The following is a 21,128-nucleotide window of genomic DNA, read 5'->3' as shown; positions in this document are numbered from 1 at the left end:
GTACAGAAACCCAGCCTAAAACCCCAAACAGCAAGCAATGCAGGTGTATACAGAGAGCAGACGAAGGCAGCAGTCCGGGGTTTAGTTTTCTGGGGTGAAGAACACAGAGCAGTCCACAGAGGTTAATCAAGAGGTCAAAAAGCAAAGGAGTTTTGGTGTGGAATGAATCTGCAGAGGCTACTCTCTGATCTCTGGCAGCACTTGATAACGTGTCATGGATTGACAACAAATTTAAGAGGGATGTTTGAGTAGAGGCGCATGTTGGAGGGGGAACCGGAGGTCTGGAGACATGCTCGAGACACCACAAGTGACTTGCACCCCTAGAAATAATATAACCACATCTAGGTCGACAGCTCCCTTGAAAAAGAGACATTGGTCTCAATGGGACTCGCCTACTAAAATAAAGGTAAAATGAATAAATAAACTCTGGTACTAGACTTTTGACTGAGGGACAGAGTACAAACTCCTTACTCTTAGCAGCAGTGGCAGGCCTACAATCAGACACTAAAGAGAATAAACACTGTTTACTGAAACTCCAGTTAGTGATTGAGTCCTCACACAAACCTTGGGCACACTGTTACACATAATGGCTACAGAAACATCAAATAGACAACAATAGTTGGAGCACATGAGCCACAGACACACAGAGAAAGCATTATAGGACAGTGTGTTTGAAGATCCATGCAGAAAATAAATGTTTTGGCGGGGGGAAGGGACTGTCACTAGGTTAGCAAGAGTGTTGACTGGATGGGCTATTGAAGTCAGGTGATTAGGCAAGTTGTCGTTTGGTGCGGCGGTAACAAGGGCAGGGTAACTAATAACTCTGGAACACACCAATGCCTCACCATGGGTTTTTTGGGCACAAGAGAAATGCCAGTTTTGCGCAAGCCTTGACGCCACAATGCAGGACAGCTTGGCTCCGCCACAGGCATGAGGGCAGTAATATAATCAGACTAAAGCCAATCAAGACAAGAGCCATGATGAGAGAGGGGCGGACAGAGAGAAAGAGACAAATAGAGTGGGAGAGAGAAAAACAGAGTAGAGAGAGAAGCAGCAGCAAAGATAGACAGTTCCTAGCACAGAGAGACAAAGATATATTTTAAGGCCTGATCACACCAAACAATGTCTGACAAGGGGGTCAATCGTTTCTATTGGTTGAGTGAGTGACAGCTCTCGCAGGACACGAGAGGCATTTTGAAAAGACAAGACAATGCTAGTCTCAAAGCGGACATTGTTAAATTGTTTTGATCACTCGTTAGACAGAAGACATTGTGTTGTGTGCGCGCTAGGCATTAAAGTAGTAGGGGAATAAGAGCATTTCTACAAGAGCGATAACAGGAAATATGGATAACTGGGATAGCGATGGGTATATTTCAAAGTCTGGACTTCAGCTTGAATGCAGAGTCCTCCACAAAGAAAATGCAATCAGATGGGAGGATACATCCAACGGGAGAAATTTCCTTGGGCACATAAAGGGAAACTTAAAGGGAAAACGTGACCTTTTCAAAATATTGGACTTCAACGAAACGTAAAAATAGTAAAAGTAGTATAAACCGGGTATTGTTTGTAACTTAACAGGTTTTTTTCTAGTTTAATGATACTGTGCCAGTGGTGTTGAAGGAAAGATAGTACATTTAAAGTAAGAGTAGTTTGTAGTATCATTAGGATAATGTGGCGTAAGTCCATTGCCTCAGTTCTTATGAGGGAATAAAGCAGAAGTGCCCTCTAAAGAGTAACAGGCCTGCACTGAGAGAGACAGTACATTGTCAGCTGCAACGCCACATCTGCACTGCAGAGGGCAGCAGACAAAGGGAAACTGGGGGCCATTTTTTAACAATAAATTCCCATCCTCATTGTGTCTTGTAATAATCAACACTGCTAAAATATTTGATGACCTTACCTGTGTCCTTCCAGGGTTCAACAGTGTACCGTTAACAATGTCGAGCAAGGCTACCCACCCCCATGTACAACCACTGCTATGCCCTCATACGAACCATCAAACAAGCAAACCGTCAACACAGGATTAACATTGAATCCTACTACACCGGCTCTGACGCTCATCGGTTGTGGCAGGGCTTGAAAACTATTACGGACTACAAAAGGGAAACCCAGATGCGAGCTGCCCAGTGATGTGAGCCTACCAGACGAGCTAAATGCCTTTTCTGCTCGCGTCGAGGCAAGCAACACCGAAGTATGCACGAGAGCACCAGCTGTTCTGGATGACTGTGTGATAACGCTCTCGGTAGCCGATGTGAACAAAAACAGGTCAATATTCACAATGCCGCTGGGCCAGACGGATCAGTGTCTTCACTGACATTTTCAAACTCTCCCTGACCAAGTCTGTAATACCTACATGTTTCAAGCAGACCACCATAGTCCCTGTGACCAAGGAAGCGAAGGTAACCTGCCTAAATGATTACCGCCCCGTGGCACTCACGTTGGTAGCCATGAAGTGCTTTGAAAGGCTGGTCATCGCTCACATCAACAGCATCCTCCCGGACACCCGCTCCAATTCGCATATCGCCCTGACAGATGATGCAATCTCAATCGCACTCCACACCACCCTTCCTCACCTGGACAAAAGGAACACCTATGTGAGAATGCTGTTCATCGACTACAGCTCAGCGTTCAACACCATAGTGCCCACGAAGCTCATCACTAAGCTAAGGCCCCTGGGACTAAACACCTCCCTCTGCAACTGGATCCTGGACTTCCTGACGGGCCACCCCCAGGTGGTAGGAGTAGGCAACAACACGTCTGTCACACTGAGCCTTAACACTGGGGTCCCTCAGGGGCACTTTGTACCCTCCTGTATTCCCTGTTCACCCACGACTCCATGGCCTAACAACTCCAACACTTTCATTAAGTTTGCTGACGACACAAGTGGTAGGCCTGATCACCGACAATGATGAGACAGCCTATAGGGGAGGTCAGAGAACTGGCAGTGTGGTGCCAGGACAACAACCTCTGTCAATGTGAGCAAGACAAAGGAGCTGATCGTGGACCACAGGAAAAGGAGGGCCAAACAGGCCCCCATTAACATCGACGGGGCTGTAGTGGAGCGGGTCGAGAGTCTCAAGTTCCTTGGTGTCCACATCACCAACAAACTATCATGGTCCAAACATACCAAGACAGTCATAAAGAGGGCACGACAAAACCTTTTCCCCTCAGGAGACTGAAAAGATTTGGCATGGGTCCTCAGATCCTCAAAAAGTTCTACAGCTGCATCATGGAGAGCATCCTGCCTGGTATGGCAAATGCTCAGCATCTGACCGTAAGGCGCTACAGAGGGTAGTGCAAACAGCCCTGTACATCACTGGGGCCAAGCTTCCTGCCATCCAGGACCTATATAATAAGCGGTGTCAGAGGAAAGCCCATAAAATTGTCCGAGACTCCAGTCACCCAAGTTAGAAACTGTTTTCTCTGCTACCGCTCAGCAAGCGGTACCGGAGTGCAAAGTCTGTCACGGTAAAGTCTACACTTGTCACGGTAAAGTCTACACTTGTCACGGTAAAGTCTACACTTGTCACGGTAAAGTCTACACTTGTTGTATTCGGCGCATGTGGCAAATAAAGTTTGATTTGAAGACCAGAGCTCCTGTTCTTCAACTAATCGTAACTCTCACGCCCCCTGGGCCTCTGACATTTGTTTCTGTTCACAGTGTACCGCAGGCGGCGACAACACCTACCCAAGTGTTGTACTACTCATGTGACCGGCAACAAATCCCAGGTAACCCCCTTTATGTAAACCCCGTGTATCTTGAGCCAAGCATGAAGCGCGGGTTTGTGTTAAAGCTTTAACTAAACAGACATTGAATTATATTGATCTGTATACCGGTGAGGCGTTGAGATGGCTCATTTCAGGGCCTCGTGTGAAAGCTGCATTCGTCGCTATGTATCCCGGTTTACAGCTTACTTCCTAACGCATCAGCGGTTAAACCTTCCTTTTAGGTTCTATAACTAACAAACTTCAGGGACGCGGAACAACTTGGTCAGTCATGTGACTCCAGAAAAAGTTCTTCAGTAGTGGGAGCTGTAAAGGCGTGATAAACTCTCTGCAGAAGAGGCTGACGAGGACTAGTGGAGGACTTCAGTGGACCTATCCACCAGGCCGTACCTTCTTGACAGGCGAGGTGAGAGTCACCTGGTTAGTGGGGCTGGTTGGGGAGGTGGAGGACACAGTAACGCTGGTCGGCGTTGGCACCACAGTAGTGCCGTTACTGTTGCTCATAGGGACAGGCGTCTTGTTCTTGTCTGGAGGGGAGGAAGAGAGGGGCTAGTATGAGTTATTGATGCATAAAAACTGGTTTATACTTCATCTAACCACATGTCTGTAGACCATTAAATTACATCAAGCATTTCTTGGCCAATTTTTTTTAAATAAAAACGATAATCAGGTAGACTGTCTGCAGACCGTCATTGCAAGATATGGTCTGATTAGCTAGCTAGCTAAAGTGCTAGCACCAAACCCCCCTTTAGACATGTCTTTTTAGCACAATTTTTTAAATTTTTTTTAAATGGATGGGTTTGTTGGTGTTAAAATAGAGCAGGTATGCTTTTTTGACCATATTTTGTTCATGTCATGCCGACTGTCATTTTTGTGTTTATACTTTTTCATAAAGATGCACAACCATAGGTGATGTCACAGACAACAGTGTTTGATGTCGTTGCAACAAGTATGTACAGACACCGTTCAAAAGAGTACATCTACGACACACTCCAACATTTACAAATCAGTTCAACTAATGTAGACAGGGTCTAAGGTCTTCTTCAGAAATCAGGTCAAGGTTTAGAAACACTGCCTGCCATTGTACCATTGCAGTAGGTTGAACATACCGGCTTCAGTCTCAGACTCCGAGTCTTCCTCCTCTTCCTCCTCGCTGGAGCAGCTGGACTCTTGGTCCTTCTTGCCCTCCTCTTCCTCGTCCACCTTCTCCGGTTCCAGGGTCTCGATGCGCGGGGCGGGCTTCTCGGGCTCCAAGAGGAGGGTCTCTTTGCTGGAACACACACACACACACAATGTTTGGTACTTTCAGTCTGCATGGATTCATTATTATTAGACTACAAAGACATGTGTGCACCATTTCAGAGCAACACCCATAAACCTCCATATTATCAGGGTGCCTCAATGACTTGGAGATACCATACTTTCAGTACATTTAAAGTATTTCAAACAGGCACTTTAGCAATAGTTTGCCCCGTGGCCTAGACCTCAAATAAAATTGTATTAGTCACATACGCCGAATACAACAGGTGTAGACATTACAGTGAAACGCTTACTTACAAGCCCCTAACCAACAATGCAGTTTAAAAAAATGACAAATAAGAAATAAAAGGAACAAGTAATTAAAGTGAAGCAGTAAAATAACAATAGCGAGACTATATGTTAACTCGAAATGACAACGACAAGGTTCCAGTTAAACAACGTTTACTAAACTGTATTAGCACACCACATGGCTGCCATTGCACTCAGGCCAGGTTCATCGACAACGAGACTGATGCGCAGGCGCACTAATAAACAGAGTGATAGCCCCGTAATAACAGAAATATAGGGATACTTAAAACATGAACTTAACTCTATATACTGGGGGTACCGGTGAAGAGTCGATGTGCAGTGGGCACCGGTTAGTCGAGGTAATATGTACATGTAGGTAGAGTTATTAAAGTGACTATGCATAGATAAGAGTGTAGCAGCAGTTAAAAGATGGGGTGGGCGACCTACCCTGGGGTTAATGCATAAAAAGACAGAATCCATTACATGACTGTATTTCACTGAGCGTCTACCTAATGTCACCCCTTTTTCCCCCCAACCAGGACATTTACCTCTTAATGGATTTTAGATTTTGATTGTTGTCCCCAGTGGTCGTCGTTTCTATCAAGGGAGACTTCTTAACATCCTTCTTTTCACTATTGAGCTGCAACAGGAGAAAAACATTAAATGATTGAAGGCAGTTGGCACCCTAACGCCATAACTTTCAGTAACAAAAAAAAGAAGAAAAAGTCTGATTTGATCAAGGGCCTCTACACCTGCAAGGCATATACCAGTGACTCTTTCACTTTTGAAAGCTTTAATAGCAGGTTATGCAGTTCATCCAGGCTCAAATGAAAGCTCTTATGTAAGCATTAGCCACACTGGCTTACCAGATTCTGCTTTTTCTGTAATTCCTCTAAGTAGCCAAGGACATCTTCATCTGCAACATCAAAAGCCGTCTGACCCTGAGGAGGAAACACAATTCTCAGAACTTGTGTTATGAGAAGAGCATATATATATGTGCAGTACAGTACATGCTCCATATTCAACTGAACCTTAGAGGGTATGGATAGAGAATGGAGACTCCATAGAATTACTACTCACCACTTTATTGATAAGGTCCATGTCACACAGGTTCTCCACCAGTATCTTGCAGGCCTCCTCTTTGCCCCAATGTGAAGCAGCGTGGAGCGGGGTCCAGCCGTCAAAGTCTTTAATATTTACATCATACCCTGCTTGGATTAAAAGCCTGGGGGGCGCAGAGGGGGAAACAAAAATAGTGTTTATGAGATTTAGCTAATCTTGTTCTTTGGGATTTGGTGCTGCAACCTAATCTTATCAGTCGTTGCCAGTGTCCAGGCTTTAGTTACTGTGCCAGCATTATGGCTGTATTTCGTATTAGTTAGGCATAAACAGAACCCAAAGACACAAATAAAACAAAAAGTATTCTATCAACTATTTGCATAAGTGCAAATACATTCATGCAAAGGTTTAAGAAGCCTATTTCAGTCAAACGTCTTGCAGGACAGGAAAAATGTTGACCTCGAGTATCTGGTACTCAACATGGTAGATGTTAGTGTTAGCCAACTATGGCAGTGGAGTGTGTGGGAGACTTCGTTGGCTGCATTCCCAGGAGCAGATGGACAGGGTGCTGCAGTCCCTCCCTTGGGCAGTCTGTCTGTACTGACAGGCCAGAGATTGGCTCTTGATAACCACTGGCACAGTAATGAAGTGAAATCCCACAAGGGACATGGCTATAAGCAGAATCCACCTAACAACAAATACCTAACGACAACATGTAAGTGGAAATCTCTTTTAAATCAGCATTAAAGGCGATAAGTCTATAATAAAAAGGAATCCAAAGATGGGCTACAGCTTGTTAGAGGTAAAGGCGAGGTAAGAGGTCTGGACTTACTTTAAAACCTCAGCGTATCCCTTGGCGGCGGCGACGTGGAGTGCGGTCCCCCCGGACTTGGCGTGTCGGACGTCGTTGATGGTTCCGCTGTTGAGCCACTGCCGGGCGTCCCTCAGCATGATCCGCTCCTCCTCCTTCCTGGCTGCCTCGATGTCCACGCCTGGTGAGGGCGGAGTGTAACGGTGACCACTGTTAGTCTGGCCTCAGTGGATTAACTGCTACTTAAAAAGGAGGCACGTCCCTATAAACACTGGAGATTATCTAGGCTACAAAAGAGCAGCAGAAGGCAGAAACTGTCAGGAAATAAATGCTGCCCGTCTGCCATTCAACCCCAGGGAACTAACATCACAATATTACAGAAGTGATTCAAAAGACAAAAATGGAACACTGAATCTGGACATACCACATACACATGCTTGCCACACATGGCCTTAAGTGAATGAGTTGAAGGCTCACACTCAAATGGGGAACTACAGTCCAGAGTTTCATTTGAAACTAACAATGGATGAAAAGTCAATGAGTCTGATACCCTTTACACAGCAGAAATCTGACCTGGAATATTACACAACAGGCTAAATGTCCCTATGGTTTACACAGTGTTGTAAGCGAGCTATGGACATTTGACATACTTTGTATGGCGAGGTGTCAAAATCCAAGCCATGTAGGCATGTAGTTTAAGCAAATAATCCACTTGTGGTTGTGCAAAGTGAGTGGGAGCAAAGCTAGCAATCTTTTCCATAGACTAGAGGCCTCTGACCTCTGACAAATTGCTTATTTCAATATTTTGTCCATGTTATCACTGCTCTGGGACAGAGCAAACACAGAGTAAGTTTTCCATGTGGGTCAGTATGTCTAAGGTATAGGCCAACACTATACAGGTTGTTGCAGGAACAGTCGTGTATTGTCTTGCTGACACTCGACTGGAACCCGAGACAGCTGAAATTTGGAGCGACTGGTGAAGGCGTGTCTGACTACTCAGCTGTGAGTTGATATGCTCATTGTTTATGTAGTTGAGCACTAAGTGCTCTGGGGTGGAAGCCAACAACACTTCAGATGATCCTATAGGTTTTGGGTTTCCCGTATGATGCACCATCATCCCTCAGCTTCTGCAAAAAAAGGCTGGACTTCCTTTTTCTATCCATTCATGAAATTACTTTATTTTTCCATTCATGAGAAGGCCAAGGAAAGTCAAGCAGCATTAAAAAATAAAGATTTCCTGGATCTTATATTTGATCTTAGTCATAGCTGATTTTATTCAGAAACAGATTGACATTAGTTAAATCAGCGCTGGTTAAGTGCCTTGTTAACATTACCTGTCATTGTTGATGAGATTACCGAGCTGAAGCGTGACTAATTAAAAGGACAAAAGAAGATCCAACTGTCTGACAGTGTGTTAGGCTGGATGGACAGGGAGCAGTTTACTCCAGCCAGAAGTTCTGGCCTGGTGCCAGCGGAGGAGAACAAGGGACGATGGGACGTAGATCTGTCAGCTAGGGGACCTTGGCAAACATTCCTGCACAATTTTACTGACAGAGCGCCGCTTGTCTGCATGCTGCGTTTCAATCGTGGGAAGAAATGAAGACGACTCAGAGAAGGTCTGAAACTGACTCCTGGCTGCCCAAGAACCAATCCTGCTGCACAGTCCATCTAGTTTGGTTTTACTTTCACATTGTGCAGTAAGAGTTAATGGTTATGACAAAAATACTTCTAGCTAAACTATAAGCCTTTGCATTGAGTTTCCCATCCCTTTCATCAACAACACCATGGGTCACTACGATGTCTGGCTACATGGAATAAACAAGCTCCATTTGAAAGGGGGATGGGTGTGGCTCCACGAGTCAAGTCCCTGACTCACTGCACAAATGAATGGTCCAATGAAACAGATTTTTCCAATACAGAAGTGAATCAATGGGTTCAGGCTGGTCTTGGGGGCAGACGGCACCATGGCTGCAGTGTTCAGTAATGCTTTGCCCTTTAGTCCAGTCCATGTGATGCCATTACAGTGTAATACACAATGCACTGCTGTCATAATGGATCTCAATTAGTCCTTTATTCTGCTGGGCTGCCGCGCATACAGCCTGTGGAACTGGTGGACCGTGGTACAAAAGGTGAGATGTCCACAACCTCACAGATGCATGTTTTACAAATGCACCAGCAAGGCAGGGGAACTCTATTAGTCAAGGCATTATCAACATTACTAGCCCTGCAGTAATTGGCCTGTATAAATGTTTATTGCATCTGTTACAATAGGGCCCATCGCTTACTAGAGAGCAGGGACATTTAAGGAGTAGCCTGTACTGGTTCTAGAAAAAGGCAGGGAGACTAATAGATCCTAAGTAGAACTACAAAACAGCAGCCTGGTGGAGGAACTGGATACAAAGCTGCTTTTTCAAGAGAAAATTGCACCTTCTACCGGGACGCTGAGAAAATAAATAGAGAAAAGCCAGTAGACCAGAAAACTGACTGATTCAGTCCTCATCCACTCTCCCTCCCCCTCTCTCAAAGCTAGGCCTACATATGGTCTGGTAAAGCCAAAATGGAAAATATCCCAAAGAATCTGACCTGGCGCAAACATGAGAATCCTCTGAGGAAAGTCGCCTGGACCTCTGAGGATGAGATAACACAGGACTAAATTCAGCGGAAGGAAAACCTGCTGACTAGCCAAAACTAAATTACCCTAAGACATTGAGCAGGGAAACTGTGTGTGTGTGGGGGGGGGGGGGGGGGGGGGGGGGGGGCATCAGAGACAGCCCTTATGGGCAGTTATAGAGGTAGTGGGTGGGGGACCAGTCACCTAATGTCTGGGAGGCAGAGGGGATCTGAAGGTGGAGCCAGCCGCGCAGTAATGGTGGTGACTCCTTAACGAGTTTAACCCCATGACTAAGGTATCTTTAGAGAGGAGACCATGAGACGGGAGGAGAAAAATCACATTAAACATAGAGGGAGCTGAACAACACGGTTACATAACTGTACCTTACTGAACACGGAGAACGGAGAGCTGCTCTAGCCATTATTGTGGTAAGGTCAAGAACAATGCGCATGAATTCATTCCCGACGTGGTGTTACATCTAACAGCCTGATAATTCCACTCATGCTGCAACTCCACTGCAAACTAATTGCCAGTGTAACTGCCCATCGACCCAAAAACTGATGTGGCATCACTGATCAGATACAGCCAGGAGGGAGAAACGCTTTGCATATTAAAAAGGCCGGTGGTCTGATGTCTGTCATATGACTGATGGTAAATACAGTGGTGTGCAACATTGTGGTGCTGCAGGCAGGGGTTGTGTGTCTGTCAGTAAGGGATCTTGGGAGCTGGCGTACTGACGCCCCACTTCAAAGCCGCAGACTGTGTATCCATCAAGCCCGGAAAACGAAGGCTGAAAGCTGCAGTCGGCCGTGAGACGCGCGGGGCTCCCGTGGGATAAGCCGCCGCCTCCGTTATATAATACTCTTAAGTAGCGTAGCATGCTAACAAACAGCAGGAGAGGTCATAACTGCTGAATGAATTCTGCACATTCAGCCCTTAGGACTGGAGTGTTAAAAGGATAGGGCTCTGACCACCTCAGACAAGGCCTGCTCCAGGTCCCTCCACCTCATACCCATATTCCATACCTGGATCATGTTACTGGGGATAGTCTGGTTCTACTTAAGGCTGGGCTGTATAGCATATTTTACTATATGCCATTATTGCAGAATGGACCGGTTTGGGTTTGGTTTGTTAAAATGTGACATGCTGTGTGTAACGTCCATTTTTAGTTTATACACTACTTGAGTCATCACCCTCTTCTCTCTCCATGCCACTTTCCACACAGACCTAGCCCAGCCCACTGTCACTCAAGGAGCGCTTTGTTGTTGCTTGACCATGAGACACATAGCCAGAGTGAATTTACGAACGCGCCCTATCTACTCCGATGTGCCAAAGTTCAGAATAACTGATGAACCTTCGAACGCTCAATACCCGTTGAATATGTCCGGCGTCAGTAAACATCAGAAAAAAAGCGTAATTAAATTGTTAGTCACCAACACTTGAAAACAGCTTAACCAGCTCTACTAGGGCAAGTAAAAAGGTTGAGTGAGGTGTTCTCATTCATGTCTGGAATTAACTAGCAAGCTAGCTAACTTTAGCCAGTTAGCTTGGGTGCTTGACTGCCGTTGTGAGGTCAGAACGCTCAGATCAACCCAACTCCTCGGCCAGAGCATCCATTGTGCGCTCGAAACGCTCTGAATTTACGAATGCCCAGAGCACTCAAGTGAATTTACGAACAGACCCTTAAAGTTAAGTCCGTATGGTCAATGCAGCACATGCAACAATGTTGACGACAACGATGTTTCTACTTTGCTTTTTAATATAAAGCCACAAGCGTTCAATAATTAGTGTGTTTCTTACATCTGCAAACAGCTAGTTTGTCTTTTCTTTTCACATTTTAGCTAAAACATGTTTACCTCTAATGCTAATCACTAGTTAGCTAGCTTGCTAATAAAATGTACTGAGTCAGAGCAAACATAGCTAGTTAATACAGCCTGATACCAGTGCTGGTGTAGGCCTAAATCAGCATGTTGTTGTGCAACAGCATCTTCTAAATCAGAGGTATAGGCAAAGCATGAATGTTGGCTACATGAAGAAACATTTCATGTAGCCAAAGATTATAGGGTCCCCTAGGAAACACTGACCATCCCTTTGGTTCCTACCCTGTCAACTCCATTCATTGTCATGTCAAACACTTCAATATGCCCACTATTATTTATATTCTAACTATAGAATTAGAATAATTATTCTATTTCCATGATTCCAACAGTTCACTGAAGTGTTTTGATCTAAATCGCAAGTCAAATCGCAGTTGCAACATTTGTTTACAAAAATAAGGCCTAGTTTTTTTTTTTGCCCATATCGTGCAGCCCTTACGTGGCAGTGGGGAAAGTCTCAAATTAGAGCAGGAAATGCAGAAATTGGTGAAAGTGCAGGATTTTTTTTTTTAGGTTGAAGAACAGTATAAAACAGAATGGAGAAAGACCCATTGAAATCACTTAGAATTTATGTGTTGCCACTGTAGGGTCATGCACTACCCATAAAACAAATGTAGAACTTTATTCAAAAACATAACGTCAACATTAAAAAAATGACAATGATGTGATATTTTGGCATATCGCCCAACCCTAGTTCTACTCATCTACACCTCAGGGGAGGAGCAACCTAAGCAGACAAGGGTGCAAATAACAGAGGGGGTGTCTGACAAGCTACGCTGCTACCTAACTTCTAATTACGGCTGGTGACTAGCATGATTAACAATGTAAACACTGCAAAGGTGTCCAGCCACACTTAGTGGATTTGACGAGAGCTTCATTTGGACTGGCTACTAGGTGAAGGAGAGCGCCACAATCTACCGACAACGCAGCGGCATCATGAGCAGAGGAGCGGTTCGTCCCCAGGTCCATTAGCATGTCTGAACAAGGCCTCCCACCAGAGGGGACGGGTACACGTCATCATATCAAGAACACCCAGGGCCAAAAATAGAAAAACTCTTCCATCCAGTTTAGAATCATCACAGAGAAACCCAGAGTTTAAGTGGGTCGCCTTAATCTCCATTAAGTAACTTCTCCACCGAGGCAAAGCGTCGCAGCTGCCGGGACTGGGTCTCACTTTATTTCATAAATCCTTTGACACAGTACACGCATGTTATACCTGGACATCATGTACGTAAGAATGGTATTGGGTGAAGTAGTGAAAGGGGAGTTAGACTAGACCAGTGAGCTTGTTGGCCGTGGAGGCTGCAGTGCTATTGAACCAAGCTGAGTGCACGCCACTGGAGGCCTGCCAAGACCTGCCTGATATGACCGGAGGCCACAGCAGCCTAGATGCATGTGCCACGATCCATTGCACACACACCAACTCTCCTCCCTTAACTGTCTATTTGGAAAGGCAGTGCATAACTGCCTGGTCTATAGCAAACACAATGATGCTAGCAAAGTAGCAGCACTCATTTGTCATTAAAAAGTAATCTATTTTGAAAACTTAATGAAAAACATTCCCATTATGTCGTTTTAGGCACATCCCTTCCAATTACAAATCGATGTAAAAAGCCCCATTAATGATATGCTTGGTAGACAATGTTTGACTGGCAATGGTTCAACTGAAAGCAGAAGAGAAAGTTGTTGTTGACTAGCAGGTCAGTGTGGGGCAGACAGTGAGTCAGTGCTGCAGTCTGTCTGTACCTTGTCGGTTGATCTCATTCTTCAGGAGCTCCTCCATGGCCTCCTCCTCAGCGATGTCCAGTGGTGTCTCCCCCTCACTGTTCACCACCCCCACACTGGCTCCCTGGCCAATCAGATACCTGCACAAACACACACACACTTAGGACAGGTATGTAGTAGTCCAAGTAGTATTAGTAATAGAGGTCGACCGATTAATTAGGGCCGATTTCACGTTTTCATAACAATCGGACATCAGTATTTTTGGACACCGATTTGGCCGATTATTATTGTATTTTTTTACACCTTTATTTAACTAGGCAAGTCAATTAAGAAGACATTCTTATTTTCAATGACGGCCTAGGAACGGTGGGTTAACTGCCTTGTTCAGGGGCAAAACGACAGATTTTTACCTTGTCAGCTCAGGGATTCAATCTTGCAACCTTACAGTTAACTAGTCCAACGCTCTAACCACCTGCTTTACATTGCACTCCACGAGGAGCCTGCCTGTTACACGAATGCAGTAAGAAGCCAAGGTAAGTTGCTAGCATTAAACTTATCTTATAAAAAACAATCATAATCAGTAGTTAACTACACATGGTTGATATTACTAGTTTATCTAGAGTGTCCTGCGTTGCATATAATCGATGCGGTGCGCATTCGCGAAAAAGGACTATCGTTGGTCCAACGGGTACCTAACCATAAACATACCATGCCTTAAAATCAATACACAAGTATATATTTTTAAACCTGCATATTTAGTTCATATTGCCTGCTAACATGAATTTCTTTTAACTAGGGTAAATGTGTCACCTCTGCAACCGAGTCAGGGTATATGCAGCAGTTTGGGCCACCTGGCGAGTTGCGAGCTGTGTGAATAGTATTTCTTCCTAACAAAGACAGCCAACTTCGCCAAACGGGGGATGATTTAACAAAGCGCATTTGCGAAAAAAGCACAATCGTTGCACGACTGTACCTAACCATAAACATCAATGCCTTTTTTAAAATCAATACACAGAAGTATATATTTTTAAACCTGCAAATTTAGCTAAAAGAAATCCAGGTTAGCAGGCAATATTAACCAGGTGAAATTGTGTCATTTTGCGTTCATTGCACGCAGAGTCAGGGTATATGCAACAGTTTGGTCCGCCTGGCTCGTTGCGAACTAATTCGCCAGAATTTTACGAAATTATGACATAACATTGAAGGTTGTGCAATGTAACAGAAATATTTAGACTTATGGATGCCACCCGTTAGATAAAATACAGAACGGTTCCGTATTTCACTGAAAGAATAAACGTTTTGTTTTCGAGATGATAGTTTCCGGATTTTACCATATTAATGACCTAAGGCTCGTATTTCTGTGTGTTATGTTATAATTAAGTCTATGATTTGATAGAGCAGCCTGAGCGATGTAGGCACCAGCAGGCTCGTAAGCATTCATTCAAACAGCCCTTTCGTGCGTTTGCCAGCAGCTCCTCGCAATGCTTCAAGCATTGTGCTGTTTATGACTTCAAGCCTATCAACTCCCGAGATTAGGCTGGTGTAAGCGATGTGAAATGGCTAGCTTGTTAGCGGGGTGCGCGCTAATAGCGTTTCAAATGTCACTCGCTCTGAGACTTGGGAGTAGTTGTTCCCCTTGCTCTACATGGGTAACGCTGCTTCGAGGGTGGCTGTTGTCGATGTGTTCCTGGTTCGAGCCCAGGTAGGAGCGAGGAAAGGGACGGAAGCTATACTGTTACACTGGCAATACTAAAGTGCCTATAAGAACATCCAATAGTCAAAGGTATATGAAATACAAATCGTATAGAGAGAAATAGTCCTATAATAACTACAACCTAAAACTTCTTAGCTGGGAATATTGAAGACTCATGTTAAAAGGAACCACCAGCTTTCATATGTTCTCATGTTCTGAGCAAGGAACTTAAACTTAAGCTTTCTTACATGGCACATATTGCACTTTTACTTTCTCCTCCAACACTTTGTTTTTGCATTATTTAAACCAAATTGAACTGTTTAATTAGTTGAGGCTAAATTGATTTTATTGATGTATTATATTAAGTAAAAATAAGTGTTCATTCAGTATTGTTGTAATTGTCATTATTACAAATAAAAATAAAATAAATCGGCATCGGCTTTGAAAAATCATAAAAATCGGTCGACCTCTAATTAGTAACATTCAGTAGTAGTAAATAAAATTCTTCACTGAATCAATATGTATGGATGAAGTCTCTTATTTAACCCAAGTGAATATAGGTTCAATCAAAATGCCTAGGAAATCATGTCCATCTCATTCTATGTATTAGGCCAATATAAGCTACTGCTGTAGGCCTATGAAAAGTTTGAAAACAAAAATGGGCCAAATTCTAGCAAGACAGGATTGGAAAATAGATTCATTTACCAGTTACCATAACTGTCAATAATGTGTTCCCTTCACCTGCAGGGAAACAGTCCAGTGGGATTCCGTTAGGAAAATGTGGTGCCGGACATTTGACCGGCAGAGTTTACATTTACTGAACGGTGCTCAAAATGACAGAAATCACATGTAGATTATGGTAATTCATATTAACAGAACATACAAGTCGAGGACCAACAATGTGTTGTCTTTCTTACCGAATTCTGATTCGCACTTCAAATAAAATCGTCCACATTTACTTTCTCAGCCAACAAGACGAGTGACGAACAGCAAAATCACTAACCTTTGACAATCTACTATCCCCCATAGTAGGAAAAAAAAAAGACCTTTCCTATTGGTCAGCTTGTCGAGAAAGAAATAGCTTATTCCAAACAGACTGGGATGATAGATCACACCTTCATACAACCAGTAGGTCTAGGCTACATTTAAAAAAATCAAGTTAAAAAGCAAAGAGTGATGCAACAGATCAGAACATTTAGCTTAAAAAGGTTGATAAACTTATTTCTTCACATTATAAAGCACAGCAACACGCACAACGCATTGGGCTATAAGCAAATGTTTGTTTCATTATACAATTAAATCGGGAAAACACCATTGTCAAAAGCGCACATGCTAGCGGTTTAAAGTGAATAGGGCTGTCCGACAAAAATAAATAATTGTCTGTCCGAGAGTCGTCTGTTCTTTTGACCGATTGATAGGTCGAAATGTTAAGTGTATTTTTTCATAGTGTTTTAATAAAATCAACTATATGCACTGAGCTTGTCTGATGTGTTAAGCTTGATTAAATAATTAAGACAAATGGCTAGAGGGAGTCGGACCGCAATTGATTTGTGCCGAGCCTGGCTCGTCCTCCCTGCTGCAACGACCACCACAGAACATCAGTGTGTATCGTGCTGTAACCATATACAATTTCAGTAGCACATCTTAGTCTGATGGACTGTACAATCCAAGGCTTCCACAATGGATCAGTCAACTCAGACAGATGCAAAACAGACAGGTGTCTTGTACACCAGTATTTATTTATTTATTATCAGCTACTGCTCGACTAAAATCTGTCGACCAACAGCCTATCGACCAGTAGACTAAATGGGGTCAGCCCTAAATGTGACAGATGAAAATATCAGTTAAACATTTAGAAAGAGGGGAGAGTTAATATGCAACAACTAGCATGGGTTGCTAATATGACTAGGACTGTTCCTTTGGCTACTAGACAGTGAAAGGAAGTTCATAAAATAATTACCTCAATAATTGGTCTGAGTTTGGCTAGGCTACTTTGAAGTAAAATGTTCAGGTTTCAAACAATTAAGTATATGTTCTCAAAATGCATAGTGCCTCCAGATCATTGCAAAGTGGTGTGTGACGCGCTGATGAAGCATGCCTTCTGTTGCCTATGCATTTGCTGTTTGAGATGCTGTAGCAGCAGATTTTCCATCAGTGAATAGGCTTTATGTCCATCAATGAAGGCTAAAAAGCATTACTTCGCAATTTTATTCATCGGCTTATTCATTTATTTACTTGCATTTTAAAATTGTCCGAAAGCCAGCTATTACCGACCAATGGAAACCCTGGTCACAACCCACTGGTAGCAGAAATCCCAGACCTTGGGAAAGGCTAGGGACATATCCCTCCGCTGACCTAACCACCTGAGGAGTTTAATGCTGTACTCCTCCACCCTATGGGTTTCATGCTGCATCCCTCCGCTGACCTAACCACTAAGGGAGAAAGGTGTAATTCTAGAGCGCAATTAAGGGCGTTTTCTGATATAGGCATTTCTTGATATCAAGTTACACCCATTGGTGCGTGGCCGTTTTTCTCATTCGGGGACAACAGTGGTTCACATTGACGGGGCTGTAGTGGAGCGGGTCGCGAGTGTCAAGTTCCTTGGTGTCCACATCCCCAACGAACTATCACGGTCCAAAACACACCAAGACAGTCGTGAAGAGGGCACGACAAGACCTTTTCCCAACAATTAATCAAATGGCCACCTGAACCATTTACATTGCTGCTGCCCCCCCCCGCACCTCGTTTTTACACTGCTGCTACTCGTTTATTATCTATGTAGTCACTTTACCCCTACATACATGTACAAATTACCTCAACTAACCTGTACCACCCCCCCACACACTAACTCGGTACCACCTGTATATAGCCAAGTTATTATTTATGTTTTTTACTTTAGTTATTTAGTAAATATTTTCTGAACTCTGTTTCTTGAACGGCACTGTTGGTTAAGGGCTTGTAAGTCAGCATTTCACAGTAAAGTCTACACCTGCTGTATTCAGCGCATGTGACAAAAAAATATTGATTGTTAACAACTGTAGCTAAGCCTAACCCTTTTACTAGCCTTAGTCTCCTAACCTGCCACGCTAATTTACCTTACCTGCCATGTTAGTTATCCTACCCTGCTGGGTAAACAAATCTGTGTCGAGAAATCATCATCAGTCTCATAACACCGGAACTGACCAATGGCAGGTATCAATTGGAGTTTGCTGATATCAGGGAACACCCATATCAAGAAACACACTGAATTGCAGTCTGCCATCACACCATATTCACCTGAGGGATTTCCTGGTGTACCCCTCCACTGACCTAACCACCCGAGAGGGTTCATGCTGTCATTCTAGTACCCTGCCGCTAATCAGACAACTAGTTCACACATTCACTGCATAATTAGCCTAGTGATTCACCCTTTTTTGATTAATCATTCTCCAATTATCTTTCCTCACCGATTTTGCGCCCTACGCTGGCTGATTGAAGAGGCTCTTGGAACAGCGGGAGATCTTGACTCCTGCTGCTACCAATTACAGCCGCGGAGAGACGCGGACCCTTCTCATTAGAACACACCGCTTGAAACCGGCACATTCCGGTAACTTCGCTTGTAATGGAGATTCAGTGACCGCCAATACATTTTAGAGTTCCACATTGTCTTTGAATTCACTTTTGACCCATTTTAGCTGGGTTTTACAAGTTGTGGTTTGGCCTTGTGGTTAGAAGTTCACCCTGCCATCTAGTGCCGGGCGATTTGTGCTTTTTAGGTCAGTTGGTTGTGACGGCACAATCCAGCTTATTAGGACAGAGATATGGTCAAAACAGCATATCACAAGATATGCAGTACCAGTCAAAAGTTTGGAGAAACCTACTCATTTCCAGAGGTTATTTATTTTTACATTGTAGAATAGCGAGGACATCAAAACTATGAAATAACATATGGAATCATGTACAGTAGTAACCAAACAAAATCTAAAACATATATTTTTTAGATTCTTCAAAGTAGCCACCCTTTGCCTTGATGACAGCTTTGCACATTCTTGGCATTCTCTCAACAAGCTTCATGAGGTAGTCACCTGGAATGCATTTCAATTAACAGGTGTGCTTTGTTAAAAGTTAATTTGTGGAATTTCCAACCAGTTGTGTTATGACAAGGTCGGGGTGGTATACAGAAGATAGCCCTATTTGGTAAAATACCAACTCCATATTATGGCAAGAACAGTTCAAATGAGCAAAATGAAACGACAGTCCATTACTTGAACCTCTACGGGATCAGTAGAGGGACAATAAGTTACTCCCCACTGTATGAAAATGATTAAACTGAACATTTGACAGCTTTAACTTATTTTTAATAACTAATTTGTCGTAGGGGTGAGAGGGAAGTCTAAAGGATATCTACAAGGCAGCTCTTGGAATTACAACAACAAATTGCAGCTGATGAAACGCCACAAAAGGCTAGATTTCTGTCAATTAATAACCTTGGTAGCATGGTAGGATACTTCTACTCTAACTTGGGCAGCAGGACTGCACAGTGTGAGATAACGCTCACGCCAGGCTCCTGTAACATAATACAGAGAAGTAAAACAGGTCACAGCACAATGAGTGCAAGTGAGCTCCTTCAGCTCTCAGCCTGTTTAAAACGTCTACTGATAATATCTCCCTCCTTGCCGGCCCGGTTTCTGTCCCTTTAAACAGCCTTCTTACCTCAAAAGGACAATGAAAGGAAAGACTGGAAGCAACTGGAGTAATGACCGATGCCGGTGGTTACCCCCCGATTTCTCTATATTGATTACATCACAAGGAACTTGTGCGCGGTTTTTGGGGCCATCTGATAGGCGGTTGCCCCCATCAACATGTAATCATGCACCTTGGAGAAACAGACCATTGAAAAAACTGTGACCCCTGACAAGTTCAGGCTGGTCTGCTCCATAAAAAGTAGCTATTAGGAATGAATTGATTAGCTTTGCATTTCAGTCTCTAAGATAATTGAACAGAAAGGGTTAATTGATGACCAAAATGATCTATACAGGATGGGGTAATGGATGTTCTCCAAATGTAAAGGCATTCGCACAATTACGTGTTCAACTAGCCATAAACCTCAGGGAATAACCTTGTAACACTTGGCGATGCAAAATAAACACTTGTTAAATAAAAACTAAAAACTGAGTCATTGCCTCCATTGCAAAAAACGGGTTTGCTCAAGGTGAATTGCCTGGCAAGCCATCCACGTCGCTGCGGCCAAACTGACGTTTCTTCTCCGGAATGAATGTATACGATCATGTATGTAGCGATCAGAGCAGCAGAATTTAATTCAGGGTGAGTCGTCAGGCAATGTGAAAGGGCTGGTACATAATGGGGTTATCCCAATGCAGCAATTTGTGTTTGTGTGTGTGTGTGTGGGGGGGGGGGGGGGGGGGGGGCTAGAGACCAGCCATTGCCCTAGAGGTCCATAACAGCCTCCAGCTGGACCCTCGCCACGTCAGCCATGACACCTCTAGCCCAGCAGCTGTACTTACTCTGCTATGTCCATGTATCCACAGGAGGCTGCGGCATGGAGGGGAATCCAGCCCTCATTGTCGGGCTGGTTAATGGCAGCCCCATGCTCCACCAGGAACGTCACCATGTCCACATTGTCATCTATGCACGCCTGAAGGAGGGAGGGAGAAAGAAATAGTAAGTACGTTGAGAAGTCCAACATTTAACACTAAGAAACTGTGTGACGACCCCCGAAAGGAGAAGAATCACAAGCTTTCAGAGACATGCAGGTAGGCTTATGTTCATGTGTGATACCTTCCTCAGAGTGTCAGGAACCAGCTAGCAGCACCTGTGTGTGTGTGTGTGTGTGCACACACCCGGTTGACCCCGCCGAAAGGTAGTGGGTGGTGTCAGTAGGAGCTGCCTCACGCCCCGTTTTAAAAAGAGGCGCCTTATTTCTCCAGAAAATTGTTGGCGGGGGGGGTAACATGGCCAAAATGCCAGGATATAGCTGAGGTGTTTGGAATACCTCAGTGTATACCATTGCTGTTGGGATGGGGGAAATTGGGCGTTCTCCGACAGCTCATATGCAAATTCGTTGAATTTTCTCTCCCC

General features: G+C 44.0%; 1 protein-coding gene across 15 annotated transcripts in view; it reads right to left on the bottom strand.

The window, feature by feature from the left end:
- Positions 1–21,128, bottom strand: part of LOC115198972 (protein phosphatase 1 regulatory subunit 12A) — a 63,934-nt gene that overhangs the window by 23,881 nt on the left and 18,925 nt on the right. For 12 of the 15 annotated variants that reach the window (XM_029761423.1, XM_029761424.1, XM_029761425.1 and 9 more), the window contains exons 2-10: positions 20,555–20,685; positions 13,379–13,497; positions 7,166–7,325; positions 6,355–6,499; positions 6,141–6,215; positions 5,823–5,914; positions 4,836–4,996; positions 4,117–4,253; positions 846–953 (exon numbers count right to left, since the gene is read on the bottom strand). In XM_029761423.1, the coding sequence (XP_029617283.1) occupies positions 846–953; positions 4,117–4,253; positions 4,836–4,996; positions 5,823–5,914; positions 6,141–6,215; positions 6,355–6,499; positions 7,166–7,325; positions 13,379–13,497; positions 20,555–20,685 (1,128 nt within the window). The remainder of the gene's footprint in view (positions 1–845; positions 954–4,116; positions 4,254–4,835; positions 4,997–5,822; positions 5,915–6,140; positions 6,216–6,354; positions 6,500–7,165; positions 7,326–13,378; positions 13,498–20,554; positions 20,686–21,128) is intronic. The other 3 variants (XM_029761426.1, XM_029761428.1, XM_029761431.1) reach the window with 3 other exon arrangements.

This window comes from Salmo trutta, chromosome 8 (genome assembly GCF_901001165.1).
Source record: "Salmo trutta chromosome 8, fSalTru1.1, whole genome shotgun sequence".
In the NCBI taxonomy this organism is placed as follows: Eukaryota; Metazoa; Chordata; class Actinopteri; order Salmoniformes; family Salmonidae; genus Salmo; species Salmo trutta.
This window is presented reverse-complemented; position numbering and strand designations above follow the sequence as displayed.